This window comes from Myotis daubentonii, chromosome 3 (genome assembly GCF_963259705.1).
Source record: "Myotis daubentonii chromosome 3, mMyoDau2.1, whole genome shotgun sequence".
NCBI lineage: Eukaryota > Metazoa > Chordata > Mammalia > Chiroptera > Vespertilionidae > Myotis > Myotis daubentonii.
The window spans coordinates 208880920-208898919 of NC_081842.1; the positions used below are offsets into that span (position 1 = coordinate 208880920).

The following is an 18000-nucleotide window of genomic DNA, read 5'->3' on the forward strand; positions in this document are numbered from 1 at the left end:
CCCCGCCCCTCGCGCCGCGCGCCTTCGGACGGTCCCCGGGCGACGCCGGCGGACACAGCGTGCGCGGAGGGACGCGACGCTCCGGGTCCCAGGTCCCTGGTCCCGGCGCCCGCGCCGCCTCCTCCTCGGGCTCCTCCCCGCTGCGGCGGGCGGGGTCCCAGGCGCCCCAGCGCGCAGGCGCGCACCCCATGTTGCGGGCGGTGTCTCGCGCTGTGGCTCGCGCCGCGGTTCGCTGCGCTCGGAGCCGCGGATCCCCGCAGCCCCGCAGCGTCAGCAGCGCCGCCGCTATGTCCCGGCCGCCGCGGCCCGCCTCGGGCGCCCCGGCCCGGCCGGCCACCGTGCTGGGCACCATGGAGATGGGGCGCCGCATGGACGCGCCCGCCAGCGCCGCGGCTGTGCGCGCCTTCCTGGAACGCGGCCACACGGAGCTGGACACGGCCTTCATGTACAGCGATGGCCAGTCCGAGAGCATCCTGGGCGGCCTGGGGCTCGGGCTGGGCGGCGGCGACTGCAAAGGTAACGCTAGTGCCTGCGCCCGGCCCCCATGACTGCCCCCTGCCCCGTGCAGGACGCTGACCCGACCCGGGCCACTGTGCACCGACCGCGGTCGGGACCGACAGCTTCGTCCCCTCCCCTGGCCGCCTTGCAAGTCTGTGAATTGAATCCCAGCTCCTCGGGCCCGGTGCACGTACAGCCCTGGCAGCTGGGCAGTGCTTTGTCCTGATCACCTTCCCCTTCCCTTCTCCTTTAGGGGTTGCAACTCGGGAACCCCCAAATCTGGTCTAGCCCTTAGCTTTCTACCTTTGTGCTTTCTTGGGGTACCTCTCCGAGGCACTGGCCTCCAGAGCTGTGCCGTCCACGCCTGCAGTCATGCCAGGTGCCCATAACCAGGCCCCAGGCGCTTTGCCATGCTCCTCTCCCCATTGCCCTCAGCGCCCTGGCGCTCCCCAGCACCCTTTTCTCATCCTAGACTTTGCTCAGTTCGGTTGGCAGTCCCCTTGGCGCTTTCAGGGAGAGCTGTAGCGATGCAGTTGCAGGCTGGGCTGGGGGAGCAGAGATGGAGGTGTGGGGCGGGGGTGGGGGCGGGGGTGGGGGTGGGGGTGGGGGGTGGTAAGATAGCCCAGGCCAGGCTTTGTTACGGGTAATAGGAGGGAAAGTGACTCTAACACCTCCAGGGAGCTCAGTGTAGTGGTGAAGATTGAAGCGAGTGATTACTAGGGAACCCAGAAGGGGCAGCACCGTGGGGAAAGGAGGGGAGGGGACCACCAGAACGGAGCGGCACTGGGGAAAGCGAAGAGGACACTGGGGCTGGTCCTTAAGGGGTCAGTAGTGGTTTGCTGGGCAGAGAGTGGCAGAAAGGGGCATTAGAGCTGAGGGCACAGCTGTGCAAAGACTAGGATTGGAAATGCAAAGTGCCCGGTGTGAGGAGGTGTTACAGGATTCCAGGCCAGAGGGGTAGGGAAACAGACAGGAAAGTTAAAACGAGGCCAAACTGTGGGCAGTTTGCAGCCAGCTTGTAACTAACAAACCATTATCTTTCCCAGCCAAGGACATAGAGCAAATGATTTAAAAAACCTCCCTAATGAGAGAATGCAGAAAGGGGGGGGGGGGTAAGGGGGAAGGGAAAAAGGGCAGTTTTACTCCCTAAGCAGAGAAGCCAGCAATCTCAAGGCTTGGCAAGATTACGTTGCCAGGTGCTTTTCATGAATTCTGGGAAGGCCACAGCAAAGTAAAAAAAGGGACCTTGAGAATTAATCTCTATCAAAACAGTCAGCAGAGGAATTTTGAAGCCTATAGACAGGAAAGTGTATAATGCCTCAGACCCCCACCCAACTTGCTCTTCAGATTAACTGAGAGCCTGTCTGTGCTTCATAAGCCAAATGTATAGGTTTGCTTACTTTCCTTTTGCTTTTTTCAATAAGGATACTGCCTTAATTACTTTAATAAATTGGCTTTTCACAACACAGTCAGGGTTTTTCATATAAATTCATCTCTATGAAAAGACAAGAATCAAGGTTGGGGACAGTCCTCTCCCACTAGCTCAGGGGGCTGTCATGTACCGGGAACACCTCTCTCATGTCAGTAAGAGGTGCCTATAGCAGAAGGATGGCCAGCAGGCAGGTGTAGCTTGAAAGGGGGAAGTGTGTGTGTGTGGAGGGACAGACTGACCCTCATTAGCCCGATGCCATTAAAAGTGACTAGTAGGATGCCTGGCATATAGTGGGGCCCGGTAAACGCTAGCTAATATTGCTGTAACCGGACAACTAAGGGGTCCGGGCTGCCTGTCACTACTTGAGCCAATTCAGCAGAGACAGGGTTGAATCATATGAGCATTTATTCCAATACTGCACACAGTATGGGTGAGCAGTAGGTCGTCCATAAAAATCTGCTCTGCAATGCCTTATAAGCCAGCTGCTTATATTGGGTAGGACAAAGATTATATGGGGAAGTAGGTAATGAGGGCTGGGGTGGGACTCTCTTGTTTAGGCAACAAGGTTGTTCATCTTTCTATGATAATAGGCAGTTCTTAATTAGAATGGCCTGGATTCCAAAGTTGACTCCCAGGTACAAGGGTGACTGTGACTCCTGGGTCCCAGGGGTATACAACCCCCAGCCAGGTTAGAATGTGCTTTCCTTAATCCGGTTAACAGAGCATGACTAATCTAATCTAATAATAGACAAACATGGTAATTGACCATACCTCTGCTGCGCTTCCCATTGGCTAATCAGCAGGATATGCAAATTAACCCAACCAAGATGGCGGCCGGCAGCCACGAAGCTGAAGCGAGCAGGAGGCTTGCTTGTTCCAGTGATGGAGGAAGCCAAGCTTCCCCGCCTGCCACGGCCCGGCTCTGAGCTCCACTATAAGCAACAAAGTTGCAATTATAGAAGCTAAACAAACCCCAGATACCTGCTTTCAGCAGGCCGTGGCCTCTGAGCTGGAGCAGCAACAAAGTTTCAATTATAGAAGGTAAATAAATCCCAGAATAAAAAAGAAAAAGAAAGAAAAAAAGGAGAGGCTGGGAGCTTCAGGCCAGCTTGGCTAGCCTGAAAATAGCCCTCAGCCCTTCATCCAGACTGGCCAGGCACCCCAGTGGGGACCCCCACCCTAAAGGGGGTGCAGGCAGCCTGAAAAGAGCCATCATCCCCCCATCCAGGCTGGCCAGGCACCCCAGTGGGGACCCCCACCTTAAAGGGGGTGTGACCAGCTGCAAACAGCCATCAGCCCCTCACCCAGGCTAGCCAGGCACCCAAGCAGGAACCCCACCCTAATCCAGGACACCCACCCTTCAGGGCAAACCAGCCGGCCCCCACCCGTGCACCAGGCCTGTATCCTATATAGTAAAAGGGTAATATGCAAACTGACCCTAACAGCAGAAAGACTGGGAATGACTGGTCACTATGACACACACTGCCCACCAGGGGGCAGATTCTCAATGCAGGAGCTGCCCTCTGGTGGTCAGGGTGCTCTCAGATGGAGGAGCTCTGTTCAGCCACAAGCCAGGCTGATGGCTGCCAGTACAGCGGTGGTGGTGGGAGCCTCTTCCGCCTCAGCAGCGCTAAGGATGTCCGACTGCAGCTTAGGTCTGCTCCCCGCTGGCAAGTGGACATCCCCCAAGGGCTGCAGGGCTGCCAGAGGGATGTCTGATTGCCATCTTAGGCCCAATCCCCTGGGGAGCAGGCCAAGCCAGCAGGTGGTCATCCCCTGAGGGGTCCCAGACTGCGAGAGGGCACAGGCCGGGCTGAGGGACACCCCCCCCCCCGAGTGCACAAATTTTTGTGCACCGGGCCTCTAGTATTTCTATTTTTTTTTTTCTTAGAGAAACTTAATTTTCATTTAAAAAATAATAATAATTATTATTATACTAGAGGCCTGGTGCACAAAAATTTGTGCACTCGGGGGGGGGGGGGGGCGGGCGTCTTAGGCTTAGGCCCGCTCCCCAGGGGATTGGGCCTAAGATGGCAATCAGACATGCCTCTGGCAGACCTTGGGGGATGTCCACTTGCCAGAGGGGAGCAGGCCTAAACTGCAGTCGGACATCCTTAGCACTGCTGAGGAGGCGGGAGAGGCTCCCACCACCACCGCTGTACTGGCAGCCATCAGCCTGGATTGTGGCTGAACAGAGCTCCTCCCATGTGAGAGTGATGTGACCACCAGAGGGCAGCTCCTGCATTGAGAATCTGCCCCCTGGTGGGCAGTGTGTGTCATAGTGACCAGTCATTCCCAGTCTTTCTGCTGTTAGGGTCAGTTTGCATATTACCCTTTTACTATATAGGATAGAGGCCTGGTGCACGGGTCAGGGCCGGCTGGTTTGCCCTGAAGGGTGTCCCGAATCAGGGTAGGGGTCCTGCTTGGGTGCCTTGCCAGCCTGGATGAGGGGATGATGGCTGTTTTCAGGCTGCTCGCACCCCCTTCAAGGTGGGGGTCCCCACTGGGGTGCCTGGCCAGTCTGGGTGAGGGGCTGAGGGCCGTTTTCAGGCTGGCAGGTGACTGAAGCTCCCAACCTCTCCTTTTTTTTTTTTTTTTTAATTCTGGGATTTATTTACCTTCTATGGCTGTCACTGGAACTGAGAGTTGGCTTTAGCTCTGAGGCTTGGCTCCAGCTCTGAGACCTCGGCTGCTGAAAGCAGGGATCTGGGTTTGTTTGGGTTCTATAATTGTAACACTGTTGCGGTCCTGCTCGCTCCAGCTCTGACGGCTGAAAGCAGGTTTCTGGGGTATGTTTAGGTTCTATAATTGCAACATTGTTTCAGTGTGCAAGCTCAGAGGCCGGCAGCGGCAGGCAAGGAACCTTGGCTTCCTCCATCACTGGAGCAAGCAAGCCTCCTATTCACTTCAGCTGCATGGCTGTTGGCCGCCATCTTGGTTGGCAGTTAATTTGCATATCTCGCTGATTAGCCAATGGGAAGGATAGCGAAGTTTGGTTAATTACCATGTTTCTCTATTATTAGATAGGCTAGTGTTATGTTGGGGTCCAGCCCCAGCAGGTCCAGGGGTTCCCGAAGGTGTGGACGGAGTCGGCGAAGAAAGAATGACACGGATGCAGGGTTCAGTTGATCAGCATGGTTGGGTTCTCGCTAGCCAGGTTCTACAGCCAGGTTCTCTCTCTAGGTTCTCCAGCCAGGTTCTCTAGCCAGGATCTCCAGCCAAGTTCTTGCCAGGTTCTCTTGCCATGTTCTCTCGCTAGGTTCTCCAGCCAAGTTTTGTCTCTAGTATTTCTTATAACAACGTAAACACATTCAAACCTGTAAAGAATTTTTGTGAGTTTGAGCCAAACTGTCGACAATTGCTGGGAAGCAGAATCTCAGCAGGTTGGGATAATGCTCTGGAGAATGGTGTTTTTCCCCCTTGTTTTATACATTACATTCAGAAGAAGTGGGTTCCATGAACTCCATTGGTGATAGATTAGAGAGGTGGGAGAAAGCAAAGGGGGCGGAGGGTGGGGTGTGGGAGTGGGGGGGACAACTCTGGGATTGGATAAAAAGTAAAATGATAAGACAGTACTTCTTTTACTTAGGTGGGTACAGGATAGTTTACAGGCAACAATGAATATGATAATAACGATGAAGGAATTTGTGGCATCTGTCTTGGCGCTCAGGGCATTTGGTTGTGCCCTGAGGGGTCTGGGAAAAAGGGAAGTTACAAGTTACCCAGACATTTCAAGGATATGTTATCCTAGATGCAAAAAGACGATAGGCTCAGTTAAGGTAAAGATTGACCTTGTCAGGGAAGATACCAGCCTAGGAAGGAACCACCCACCATAACTGCTTTTAGTTCCAGTTTAATTTCAGACCATCCTTGTGGTTACTTTAGGCCTTCCCGGAGCTTGTCGGGTTAGCATGTGGCCCCTTTGTCCACATAACTATAGCTAGTCCCCAATATTCTATTTTTGCCCCTAACACTGCCACACTTTGCCTTCTCACCCCCACCCCCACCCCCCTGCAGGCTCTTCTTTCCCAGCCCTTGTGGGGCTTCCCCTCTGGGTCCTTAGATTCATGGCTTGGTGGGTCTGGAGCAGTGGTTCTCAACCTGTGGGTTGCGACCCTTTTGGCGGTCGAACGACCCTTACACAGGGGTCGCCTAGGACCATCCTGCATATCAGAGATTTACATGACGATTCATAACAGTAGCAACATGACAGTTATGAAGTAGCAACGAAAATAATGTTATGGTTGGTTTCACAACATGAGGAACTGTATTTAAAGGGCCAGAAGGTTGAGAACCACTGGTCGGGAGGAACCGAATGAGAACATGTGTCGCAGGCCCACACTTTCTAGTTCACCTGGCTGCCTCTCACTGATAATGAAGGTTTTGTTTCTGAATTGGTGTTTCTCTTCCAATCCTTCTCTGCTCCTTCTTTGAGGCCAGGCTCACTGGACGAAAGTCCTCAGGTTGGATCTGAGGCAAAGGTCACACTACACGTGCAGGGGAATAGAGAATTGGGACTTGTTGCCTCATGTGCAGTGGTCTGATGACTTCCCTCTGAACTGCTGAGTTGCCTTTGGCAAGTATGAAAAGTGCAGACTGCATCCACCCACCAGTCCAGACAGCCAGCATTCTTCATAGCATCTCCACGCTGCTTGCGTGGCAGAGCACTATCTCGTTCTCACGGGGACTGTGTCTCTGCAGTGGGTGTGGGGTGTGCCCGCGTCCATGAGTCTGGAAGGGGAAGGGAAACTATAATTGCCCTCTGCTCATTTTGCCTTCTGCCTGTCTCTCAAATTGATCTCTGCCAGTGCTCATGTTCAGGCAGATGCATCTCTTCCCTGAATTCTCCCAGCAGCCTCTTTACCTGTCTTCATATTTCCAGGCCCGCCCCCTGGAGTTTTTTCTCTTTACTGCAGCCAGAGTGCAGAACACACGCCGACTTTCGATGATGGTATCTGAGAAAACCCTTTGGGATTAGGCCCATGCCCTTTCTCTTCTCTCTTGTCCCATTGCTCCATGCCTGGGGTTTATGCTCTTGTAACTCAGAATTGCCAAGTATGGCCCTTCACATACTGTATTGCCTTGTGTTTGATTTTGCCTGTGTTCCCACCCTCTGGAATGTGCTTCCCAGCCCTTGTTGACTGTGACTCATCCTGGGAGACTCAGCTTGGGGGTTAGCCCCCGAGGAAGCCTTCCCTGGCAGTCCCAGGCTGACCACATACCCCTTCTCTGGGCTCCTTGGGCACTGGTGCTTTTCTGTGTATTTACCGTATTATAATCTCACCTTCTAGACCAGCGGTTCTCAACCTGTGGGTCGCGACCCCTTTGGGGGGTCACATGACCCTTTCACAGGGGTCGCCTAAGACCATTGGAAAACACATATATAATTACATATTGTTTTTGTGATTAATCACTATACTTTAATTATGTTCAATTTGTAACAATGAAATTGGGGGTCATCACAACATGAGGAACTGTATTAAAGGGTCGCGGCATTAGGAAGCTTGAGAACCACTGTTCTAGACTCTGAGCTCCTTGAGGGTAGAGATCGAGTGTGTTTAGTTCATCTCTGTGCACTCAGCCTCCAGTGCCAGGCTTGGCACAGCCAGCAGTTTGATGACTAATAATCTATATATACAAAAGCCTCAGTGACTGAAGGACCGCACTGACCACCAGGGGGCAGAAGCTCAATGCAGGAGCTGCCCCCTGGTGGTCAGTGCACTCCCACAGCCAACCCCTGCAGCGGGCCAACCTCCCATGGTCCCTCCCGGCCCCAATCAGGACTGGCTAGATGGCCCCAATTGGCCCTGATCGCCCACCAGGCCAAGGGACCCCACTCGTGCACGAATTCATGCACTGGGCCTCTAGTAGTTATTGTAGCAGCAGTGAACATTGAGAACTTACATGTAAGATCATGTAGTTCATCCTCATGATCTCCCAATGAAGACAGTGCCATTATCATGACTATTTTACAGATTATAGAATCGAGGCTCAGGGAACTTAAATAATTTAGCCAGGGTCACATGGCTAGTAAGTGGTTATAATAAGTCTCTCAACTATTACATTCTCCCCCAAAGTGAAAATTGCCACTAAGGCCAATCCCTGGGATGGCAAGTCCCTGAAGCCTGACAGTCTCCGGTCCCAGCTGGAGACATCACTGAAGCGATTGCAATGCTCCCAGGTGGACCTCTTCTACCTGCATGCGCCTGACCATGGCACTCCCGTGGAAGAAACGCTACGTGCCTGCCACCAGCTTCACCAGGAGGTGAGGGTGGCACCCCGAGCTCCGGGAGGAGGTCTGCTGCTCCCTCTTTGGCCTGTCATTACCCAGGAGAGTGGAGGCTCCAGGGCTGTCCTAAAGGGTCACTCCTAGGGTCTTCACTGTGGTCTTCTCTTCCTGGTCTCCTGGAATGTGTTGGGTTCTGACCACCACCTCTCCCCTGCAGGGCAAGTTTGTGGAGCTTGGCCTCTCCAACTATGCAGCCTGGGAGGTGGCTGAGATCTGTACCCTCTGCAAGAGCAACGGCTGGATCCTTCCCACTGTGTACCAGGTGCGGGGCAGGTCTGCAGAGGCCTCGGTCTCCAGAGCTCCTGCTGATCCCGACTTCTCTTGGCCCCTCTGACTGACCCCATGCCCTCTCCATAGCATCCATTCCCCTGCTCACAGCCTGCATATGAGCCCCAGGTGCCCTCCGGGTGATGTGCAAGCTCCTCAGCCTGGCCAGCCGGTACCTGCTCGCTCTGGCCCTGGCTCCCCTTTCTGCCTACGTGAATACCTTGGTCCCATCCTTCCTGCTTCCTTGCTCTGCACGTCAGCCCGGAACACTCCTCCCCCTTCGCCTTGGTAGAAGTGCTCTTTCCTGATGCCCCCGAGGGGCCTCTAATCTCCAGACCTAATCATCATATGTTCAGTGAGCACCTGCCATAATCATAGAATCCGCCTTTGTTGTGATCATCTGTCTCCTCTCTGGGTCTTTAACTCGCCTCTAACATCTCTTGGGGACAGAGATTTGCTGGACTTACTCGTGTTTGGAAGCCCAGTGTCCCTCCCACAGTTGGCGCCCACAGATATTTGTGGAATGATAGCTCTAGTCTAGTTTCCATTCCTGGGGCCCAACACTGTCTCCCCATCCCCTACCGCCACTCATGATCTGGGAAATCATTGCTGAAGTCCCGGGCAGGTTTTGACTGAAGGTTTTAAAAGACTGAAGGTTCTAAAAGACGGTTGCTGGGGTCCCTTCCCTTGACATGTGCACCCTCTCCAGCTGGCCCTTCTCCCTGCAGGGCATGTACAACGCCACCACCCGGCAGGTGGAAACGGAGCTCTTCCCCTGTCTCAGGCACTTTGGACTGAGGTTCTACGCCTACAACCCTTTGGCAGGTACGGGCTGTTGTGGGGACAAGGCTCCTCCTGGGGTGGGTGGGCATTCCTGGTGCTGGGGGGGCAGGGAGGTGTTTGACAAGAGGCTGGGCTGTGTCTTCCATCCTTCCTGGTGTCCCTACCCCAGTCCAGTCCAGAAGAGCCTCTGGGAACAAGGCAGGTCAGGGGATCTGACTGAGTCTTCCCACAGGGGGCCTGCTGACCGGCAAGTACAAGTATGAGGACAAGGACGGGAAACAGCCTGTGGGCCGCTTCTTTGGAAATAGCTGGTCTGAGATCTACAGGGATCGGTGAGCTGGAGAAGTCTGTGTCAGGGGTTTGGGGGTGGGGCTGTTGTCCTGATATGTGAGTGGAGAAGTTCTAGGCTGCTTTCCTGTGGGCTCCAGGCCTTCCCTTGCAGCCCGGACCTATGTGTCTGGATTCCTGCAGGAATTACCAAACCCTCTGTGGGGCTTCTTCTTGTTTTCTTGGGACCTCTGTGAGGAAATGAGGACCCCTGGCCTTAATACCAGGTGGTCTTCCAAGCCACAGCTGTTCCTGGGAAATGCTCAGCACCTGCCAAGAGGGAAGGAAAGAGCCCTGGGTTGAGGCTCAGGAGGCCTGGGGCCTGCCCTTTGCACCGGCTGGCCACCTTTGCTCCCCTGGGCAAGTGTGGGCAGGCTTTGTGTTCTTAGGAATAAAGACGCTGTGAAGGTCTCTGGTGAGGGAGCCACATCCTGAGTGGTTCTGCTGTCTAATAAGGCAGGAGACGCACTGCTAAAAAGGACACTGCCCCCCCCTCCCCCCTCCCAGACCCCATGCTGTGGGGTTGGGGTGAGCACAGCTGCCCTGGTTGGCTCTTTGCCTGTGGCCCCAGTGTGACTGACCCCATGCTACTGACCTCTGTGCCACCCCCCTCACCTGCCCAGCTTCTGGAAGGAGCACCACTTCAAGGCCATTGCCCTGGTGGAGAAGGCCCTGCAGGCTGCATATGGCAGCAGTGCCCCCAGCATGACTTCAGCTGCCTTGCAATGGATGTACCACCACTCACAGCTCCAGGTAACCCAGCCATCCCAGGAGGCTCTGCTTGTTTTCCCGTTGTTGGAGGGGTGGGGGAGGGTGGAGGGATGGAAGAAGGGAGAGGGCGACACAGTTATTTGGTGACTTATTACTCCTTTGCTTCCTCTCAAGTTTCTCCATGGCCCAGTTCTTTTGGGTGGTAATCTTGCTCTTAAGTTCCTTTAGTGCCCTGTCACGAATTTTATTTTTATTTTTTAATCCTCACTCGAAGACTGATTTTTTTTTTTTTTCTTTTAAGAGAGGAAGGGAGATGGGTGGGGTGGAGAGAGAGAAAAACATTGATTTGAGAAACATTGATTGGTTGCCTCTGGTATGTTCTGCAACTGGGGATCAAACCTGCAACCTAGGTATGTGCCCTGGCCAGGAATCGAACCTGCAGCCCTTTCGTGTACTGGATGATGCTCCAATCTATTCGAGCCACTCAGGCAGGGCAGCAGGGCAACATAATCCCAATTTTATTGAGGAAACTGGCTCAGAGGCTATTTCACTTGACCAGGGTCCCACGGTACACATGACTGGACATGAACATCTGAGACCTACCTTTCTTAACCATTAGCATTTATTCCATCCTTGGCTGCCGGCTCTGCAGCGTCCAGCTCTGTCCCTGGTGGGGTTGTCCTCTCCCTGCTGTTTCCCCTCCCCCGGCTGGGGCATTGCCTGGCTCCCTTTACTGAGCACCTGTTAAGTGCCAGGCCTGAAGCAAAGTACTTCACAAACTTTTAATTCCCACAATCATTCTGCGAAGTTCAGGAAGCCTGAAGTCCAGAGAGGTCAAGTAAGTAACCCAGATTTACCCAGCTGCTGAGTGCAGAGGCTCTGGACTTAGGTGTGTCTGCTGAGGCTGGAGGCAGGGCTTCTGAGCTGTTTGAAGGCAAGGTAAGTTTTTTCTGGAGTAACAGAAGGTATAAACAGACATCAGACCCAAATCCAGCAGGGGCAGGGCTGGCGGTGTGCATGACTGCAGCACGGTGTACCGGTGTGTTGATGTCTGTCCATCTCCCCTTCCAGGGTACGCACAGGGATGCGGTCATCCTGGGCATGTCCAGCCTGGAGCAGCTGGAACAGAACCTGGCAGCCACCGAGCAAGGGCCCCTGGAGCCAGCTGTTGTGCAGGCCTTTGATCAAGCCTGGCACCTGGTTGCCCATGAATGTCCCAACTACTTCCGTTAGGCCTCATCCTGGCTGGAGGTGGCGGAGGGTCCACGACGCCTGTCACCTTTCGTTCTCTCACCCTGGCCTTAAGCTGCCTATTTAGCCTGTTCTTTTCTCAGCATCTGTTCACAAATGTCTATTTTCTTGGATTCCTCCCAGTTGCCTTCACAAAGTGTAAAGGCTGGGGCCGTGAGTTGCTCCAGCGTTTCCTATCGGAATAAAGCAGGCACTTGACGGGTAGCCCAGGCCCGGAACAAACCCGTGAGCTTGTTTCTTCCGCTGCCAGCGGCCCTTCCTGTCTTCCCAAGGGCTGGGGAGAAGGGCGCAGGAGTAGGGACTCTCCATTGAAGGCGGAGGCAGTGGGAAGGGCTCCCCAGCCTCCTGCGCTGACTTAGCCTGACCTCTCTCAGGAGGGACTGGAGGTGGCCCTTCCACACACCATAAATGGCCACTGAACCTGAGGTAGGTTTTCTCTCATTCAGAAATGGCCTCACGGCGTCATTTACAAATAGAACAATTTGGGCAAAACCCTATCGTCAGAGTCACCACCAAGAAGGCCTCCCAGGGAGCTGTGGGACATTAACTCTCGATTTCCCCAGGGGCTTTACTCTGGTCCTAGCTAAAGCCTGTCATCGGGTCCTCCAGAAGCTCGTCAGCTCTGGTTTGGGAGTGTGTGTAGGGGTAGGAAGAGCGGCCAAGGTGCCTGCCTGCTTTTCTTTTTATAAAACGTTTTTATTGATTTTAGAGGAAGGGGCATGGAGAGAAACATCAATGAGAAACAGATCAGCTGCCTCTTGCCTGCCCCCTACTGGGGACTGAGCCGACGACCTGGGCATGTGCCCTGACTGGGAATGGAACCAGCAACCTCTCGGTGCATGGGCCGATGCTCAACTGACCGAGCCATGCCAGTCAGGGCCAAGGTGCCCCATTTTCTCAGCGAACCCATTTCAGGCAAGGGCACTGAGGGCCAGGGAAGAGAAGCCCCGAGGCTGCTCTCCTGTGCCCAGAAGTCTCGCAGGAACTAGTGCTGGAAGCTGACTCAGGTGGTGAACGAAAGGAACCCTAGGAATCCGAACAAAAGTCCAAACCCAAGGCCTGTTTTTCTGAGAAAAGTTCCTTTGCCATCTACAGGGAGACACCCTGCAGACGGTTACTCTTTGTAGGGAAACAGTCTGTCCCTATCGCCCTCTCGTCTTCATCACAGCAAAACAAACAGCTGCTCCCCCAAGAGGAGTGGCGCCAGTCCAGTGTGGTCAAGGTGACACCTGGCGCGGCCGGGAGGCCCCCAGTCCCACGTGCCCGTCAGCAGTCGTCATCTTCCTCTGATTCTTCTGCCGACTCGGACGCGCTCTCTGGCAAGTCATCTCCCATCTGTTGGAACCTTCCGGACTGTGCATCCCACATGTATTTGATGGTCACCTTGAATTCAGCCATCTCATACCCGAAAAGCTTCTGCAGGAGACAAAGGAACCGAGTCAGGAGGAGCGGGTGTGATCGGGAATCTCTCTGGTCCCTCCCGCCATGGTCTCCAGGCTGCCGGACAGGCCAGGCCGGACTCACCAGGACACGGGCCTGCTCTGGGGTCAGCACGTCGCCCTCCTTGCACACCTCATAGTCGGACAGCAGGGTCACCACACCTGCAGAGGGGGGGCAAGCAGTTACTTCTGGCAGAGCTTTCTGTCCGCTGCCCAGAGTTGGGAGGAATCTGCATGGCCACCTGTCCCCCCCACCAATGCAGCACACACAGGGGCATGGATTGATTGGTGTTCAGCAGCCTTTAGGGAGAAGTGACTGCCTCCCCCATTGTCTCCTGAGTGCTGTGTACTGGCCGTAAGTTCCTGTCCACATCCACCTCAACCCTGAGGCAGACACTCAGCCCCACTTTCTCACGAGAAAATGGAAGCTGGTAGAAATAACCTGCTCAGCCAGGAAGGGGAGGAGCGGGGGCCTGTCAGGTTTGGGAGCCCGTGCTCTTGGCCACTCAGCTGTGATCCTTCAGCTCCAGGGGCCTCCCCGTACCCTTCTTGAGGGCGGTGGGCAGGCCGAGCTGCCTCAGCTGTGGCTCCATGGAGTGCGGGAACTGCTCCAGGGGCCCCGGGTCCAGGTTCACGGTGAACGTCGCTTTGTTTCCAGCTCGGGCATAGTCCATTTCCGCAAATTTCGTGAACCACCTTAGGGGAGTGAAAAGGGTTGGAGGGGAGGTTCCTGACTGGCCCACCCGCCCACCTGAAGTCAGTGCTAGGAATAAAGACTTGGTAATGGCTTCCAGGAACCAGCTGCTGTCTCCCCTGCACAAAGTCCCTGGATTATTCCTTCCCCAGAGTCCCCACCAACCTTTCTCGTCCCCACCACGCCTCAAAAACACTCACTCATTCACTTCCTCCTTGGTGCGATTGGTGAAAAGGAGACCAACTTCACCCCTCAACTTCTTGCTGACCTAAAGAACAAAAGGGGGCAGGTCGGGTCACATTAGAGCAGTGGTTTTAGACGGGACAATTTTCATCCCTGCTCCCCACATTTGGCAATATCTGGAGGCATTTTTGATGGTCACAGCTGGATTGAGGTTAAAGAAAGCCGGAGCTTAAAGCCAGACCCTGCTTTCTCGAGCCGGCCGGCTGGGATGCATTTCACGTGAGAGCAGCAGGAGAGAAGGCAGCTTTGGCCCCTCCGGGTGAGGGCCTGAGACTCACCTGATGTAGGTTGTCTTTGTACTCATCAGCTGGGCTTCGACCTAAGGCCACCATCATCACTTTGTTTTTGCCAAAGAACATCCTACAGAGAGAGGAGGGGTCCGTGAAGGAAGTGGCCTGCCCAACCCTCCCCTCAGTTAAGTGCAAACCAGCTCTACCCCTGCTTTGTAGCTGGAGGTATGGTCAGACTCCCACTTCTTCCATGGAGCCCTGCCACTGCCTCCAGTCCACTGTTTCCTGCCTATCGGCCCGACATTCACAATATGCCTACCAGCCTACTCTGAATATTGTTTATGTGGATATCTGCCCTCCCCGTCTGAATGTATGGAAGAGGCCCGTTAACGGTCTGAACCAGTGCTGGTGCAGCAACAGACCAGAATCATCAATCGCACTGTCGTCATTCCAGCCCAAGGACGTACCCGCCACATGGCTTGTCCGGCCTGCTGTTGGGTCCTGTGGCATCCCAGAGCACATCCTGACCTAAAACTGACAGGGTGTTCCTAAAAAGACTAGACCCCAGGGGTAAGGGAGCCCCTTTTCCTGGAGGCGTCAATGCTCAAACATTCCCTGAGCAATGACCAAGTCCAGCCCCCCAAGAAGTTCAGTGCAAAACCAGCTATCACAGTTAACATTGTTTGCGGGTAGTTTTTATCACGTGCTAACAGGTGGTGTGGGCCATTTTTGCTAATTTTTTGCGCAAATGGCAATGTTCAGTAAAATTACGATAACTTTAGTTTACGTATTTATACGTTACCCGCATTCTACCGCTAGTCTATAAAAAACGTATTAATACGTGTCCCGCGCTCTACTACACTGGTAGAAAGTACAAATACGTAAAACGTATAAATACGTTTCCCGCATACAATGCGTTAAAAAGTGCCCTCCAATGGCGGCATGGCACTTTGTCCTTCAGATGCCATCTGCGTCACTCGGTAACCAAGAGTCAGTAACTGCCTCTGGGCTTTGAGCAGCGTGGCCCTCCCACACTCAGACGGGCCGCTGCTGCTCACCGGCTGTGCTTCCAGGCGTTCCGGATGTCCTTCAACTTGCTGTTCCTCATGTTGGCCACGGAGAAGATGAACAGGTACCTGTACGTGTCCACACATTTCCGAAGCTGTGGAATAATGCATGGGCTCTGACGTTCAAGGGGCACCACGGGTTGGGCAACACTCCACCCTCCGATGGGGAAGAATGTGCTCCAGGTCCCTTACGACCGGAAGTTCAGAACCGGAGGCCTCGGAGCCAGGCTTCTGACTTACCTGTGGCCACTTCCCTCACCACCCTGCTCTGTCCACATTGCTGGCGGCAGCTAAGTAGACACCCCTTTGACCCTGCCTGCAGCCCTGGAGCAGTGCAAACAGTGAGTTGGTGCATTTACCCACACCTGACAACTCCCAGTTTTTTGACATCAGGCAGGCTAACAGATCTCTGTAAGCTTCAGTTACACAACCGCAAAACAGTGACGTCAACTCCTATGAAGGATGAAGTGGAATGATACAGATGGAACACAGCCCCGTGCAGGGCAGAGTAAGAGCTCAGTCAAAGCTGGAAATATTACTCTGAGAATTTTTATTGGTGCTGCCACTGGAGCAAAAGGGCTGGACCAGCCTTTCCTTTCCTCCTTTTAAACAGAATGTTTCCTCAATGTACCGTCCTAGACCCACATTTCTAAACCAAATACAAGGTCTGGAAAAAGAAAAAGAACAAGGTCTTACCTCTTCTATCAGGTTCTGTTTCAGTTCCAAGCCTTTCTTAGCAGTTTTGGTTAAGGAAACTAATACAAAAAAGAAAAAGGAGACATGATGAGACAAGCTGGGTGTCCTGGACTCATTTTGTCTCAACTCCAGTATCGTCTGGACCAAACCAGTCTGGGGAGAGGCAGCCAGGCTATTCCCAGGGTCCTCAGTGCTTTCTGTTGTTCCGGACCTGGGAGATCCGCTGATATATTTCCTGTTATGCAGACAAATTAGATATTCCTTCGCTCCTCTTAGTTTAACCTAGAATTCCATATGCGGTGTGGGGTAGGTCTTCTTCCTGCTCACGAAGTGCTTTCAGTGGCAGACCCAGCTTGCTGGCTGAGGCAGGTCCCTTTCAGCTCTTGGCCATGGTGCAGAGAGACCATCTATGGCTGGCCTCTGCTGTGGAATGAATTAAGTCTGGGAGCTCATCACCAACCTCCTCTGCTACATCTTTTGCAGTTTGGACCCATGGATGTAGCAATGCCACTTTGGGGAGAAGCAAGCACCCCTACTGTAGCAACAGCTGGGCCCCAAATGGTCCCTTGCCAGGAAGGGTTTGGCATTTGCCAGATCTCATCATGGCTCCCCTCCCAGAACCCACAAACACTTAGAAGATGTCAGATGCAAAGCCCAGGGTGCCTCTTGTTGATCCTGCCTGGGACTTAGTCCCTCTTCACAAGGCATACACACAGAAAGACAACCCCACGGTCAGGGCAAGTGCAGCACAGGAGGGCAAACAGCGCAACGATCCATTTTCTATCACCTCCGCTGCTACAGCTGTGGACCAAGCCAACCTCATCCTGTCTTGGATTACTGCTGGTCTTGCAGCTTCCATCCTTGCCTCCAACTACCCAGTCCATTCTCAACAAGGCCACTAGGGCAATCTTTTAAAAAGTAAAGTTAAACGTCATTCCTCTGTTCAGGCACATTTCATCTGGATTTGAAAGGCAATTCCTTGCAAAGGTCTAAAAAGCCCTGCTCACTCTGCCCACTCCTCCTACCCCCTCTGCTCCCTCTGCTCCAGCCACACTGGCCCTCCTGTCAGTCAGTGTTTGACTGTTGTTTCCTCTCCTTGGAAAGCCATTATCCAGGTAACTCCGTGGGTAGTTCTCTTCCTTTCTTCAGGTTTCTGCTCATTTGCCACCTCATCAGAGACCTTCTCTGGTCACCGTACACAAAATTACATCACCTGTTTCTCTCACTTTTACTCCGCGGGACTCATCACTATCTGACATTAGTTATTCGGTTTTTGGTATAATGGGGAGAGACATACTTCCCATGACTACAATGTTAAGCTCAATGAGGGCTCTAGGCCTTCCTTGCTGTATCCTATGCCTACAGAGTGCCAGGCCCCTAAATATCTGCTGAGTGAATGTGCCAAACAGCCGGGGGGAGAGAGGCCCCCATGGTCGGGATGCTCGCTTAGGAGGTGCCATATGAACTGACAAGTGAGAACGTCAGCCGTAGGAAGACTGGGTCATAAGCAGGCCGGGCCATAGGAGCTGCCAGTACAGAACCAGATGCGAGGGCAAGTACGTGCTGAAGGAAAGGAGAGGCGGCCAGGGTGGCGACAGCGCGGACAACGAAGGGAGGTGGGCTGCGGTGGAAAAGGTGGACCAGGGAGAGACCGGGCGCGGCTGGGCGCTCGGAAGCCGTTTCCCGGCCCAGCAGGCCTCGGGAGGACGCTCGAGCCGGCAACACGGTCTCCGCTCCGCTGCCCCAGCCAGGCTCCAGCGCCCTGGGAGGCTCCCCGTCCGCAAGTGCTCCCGCGCCACTAGCAGCGAAGCTCCCCGAGAAGGCCTGGGTGTCCCACTCCGCGCCCCCACAGGTCCTCCAGCCCCCATCGCAGCCGGCACCCAACCAGCGGGGCTCCCCCGAGTCCCCACTACCCTTTGCCCACCTTTCTTGTCGCGCTTGGACTTGGGCATCTCTCCGCAGGCACGTGCAGCGGAAGACGGTGCGGCTTGTTAGGACCCCGGCGGCGCGGGGGCCTCTGGGACGGCCCTCAGTAGCTGTCCTCGCAAGTGCCTGACCCAATCTGCGCTGCAG

At 54.2% G+C, this 18000-nt stretch overlaps 2 protein-coding genes across 2 annotated transcripts; one reads left to right on the forward strand and one right to left on the reverse strand.

Annotated features, from left to right (window-relative positions):
* Positions 1-60: 60 nt before the first annotated feature.
* On the forward strand, positions 61-11780 carry AKR7A2 (aldo-keto reductase family 7 member A2). The gene is made up of 7 exons (XM_059691016.1): positions 61-516; positions 8008-8195; positions 8377-8481; positions 9215-9311; positions 9502-9601; positions 10220-10349; positions 11379-11780. The coding sequence occupies exons 1-7, from the start codon at positions 189-191 to the stop codon at positions 11538-11540; spliced, it is 1110 nt and encodes a 369-aa protein (XP_059546999.1). The 5' UTR covers positions 61-188; the 3' UTR covers positions 11541-11780.
* Positions 11642-17990, reverse strand: MRTO4 (MRT4 homolog, ribosome maturation factor). The gene is made up of 8 exons (XM_059691020.1): positions 17852-17990; positions 15928-15986; positions 15223-15326; positions 14213-14294; positions 13892-13959; positions 13542-13693; positions 13083-13159; positions 11642-12974 (listed from the first exon to the last, which is right to left on the reverse strand). Exons 1-8 carry the CDS (start codon positions 17877-17879, stop codon positions 12825-12827), a joined length of 720 nt encoding a protein of 239 aa, XP_059547003.1. The 5' UTR covers positions 17880-17990; the 3' UTR covers positions 11642-12824.
* Positions 17991-18000: the final 10 nt, after the last annotated feature.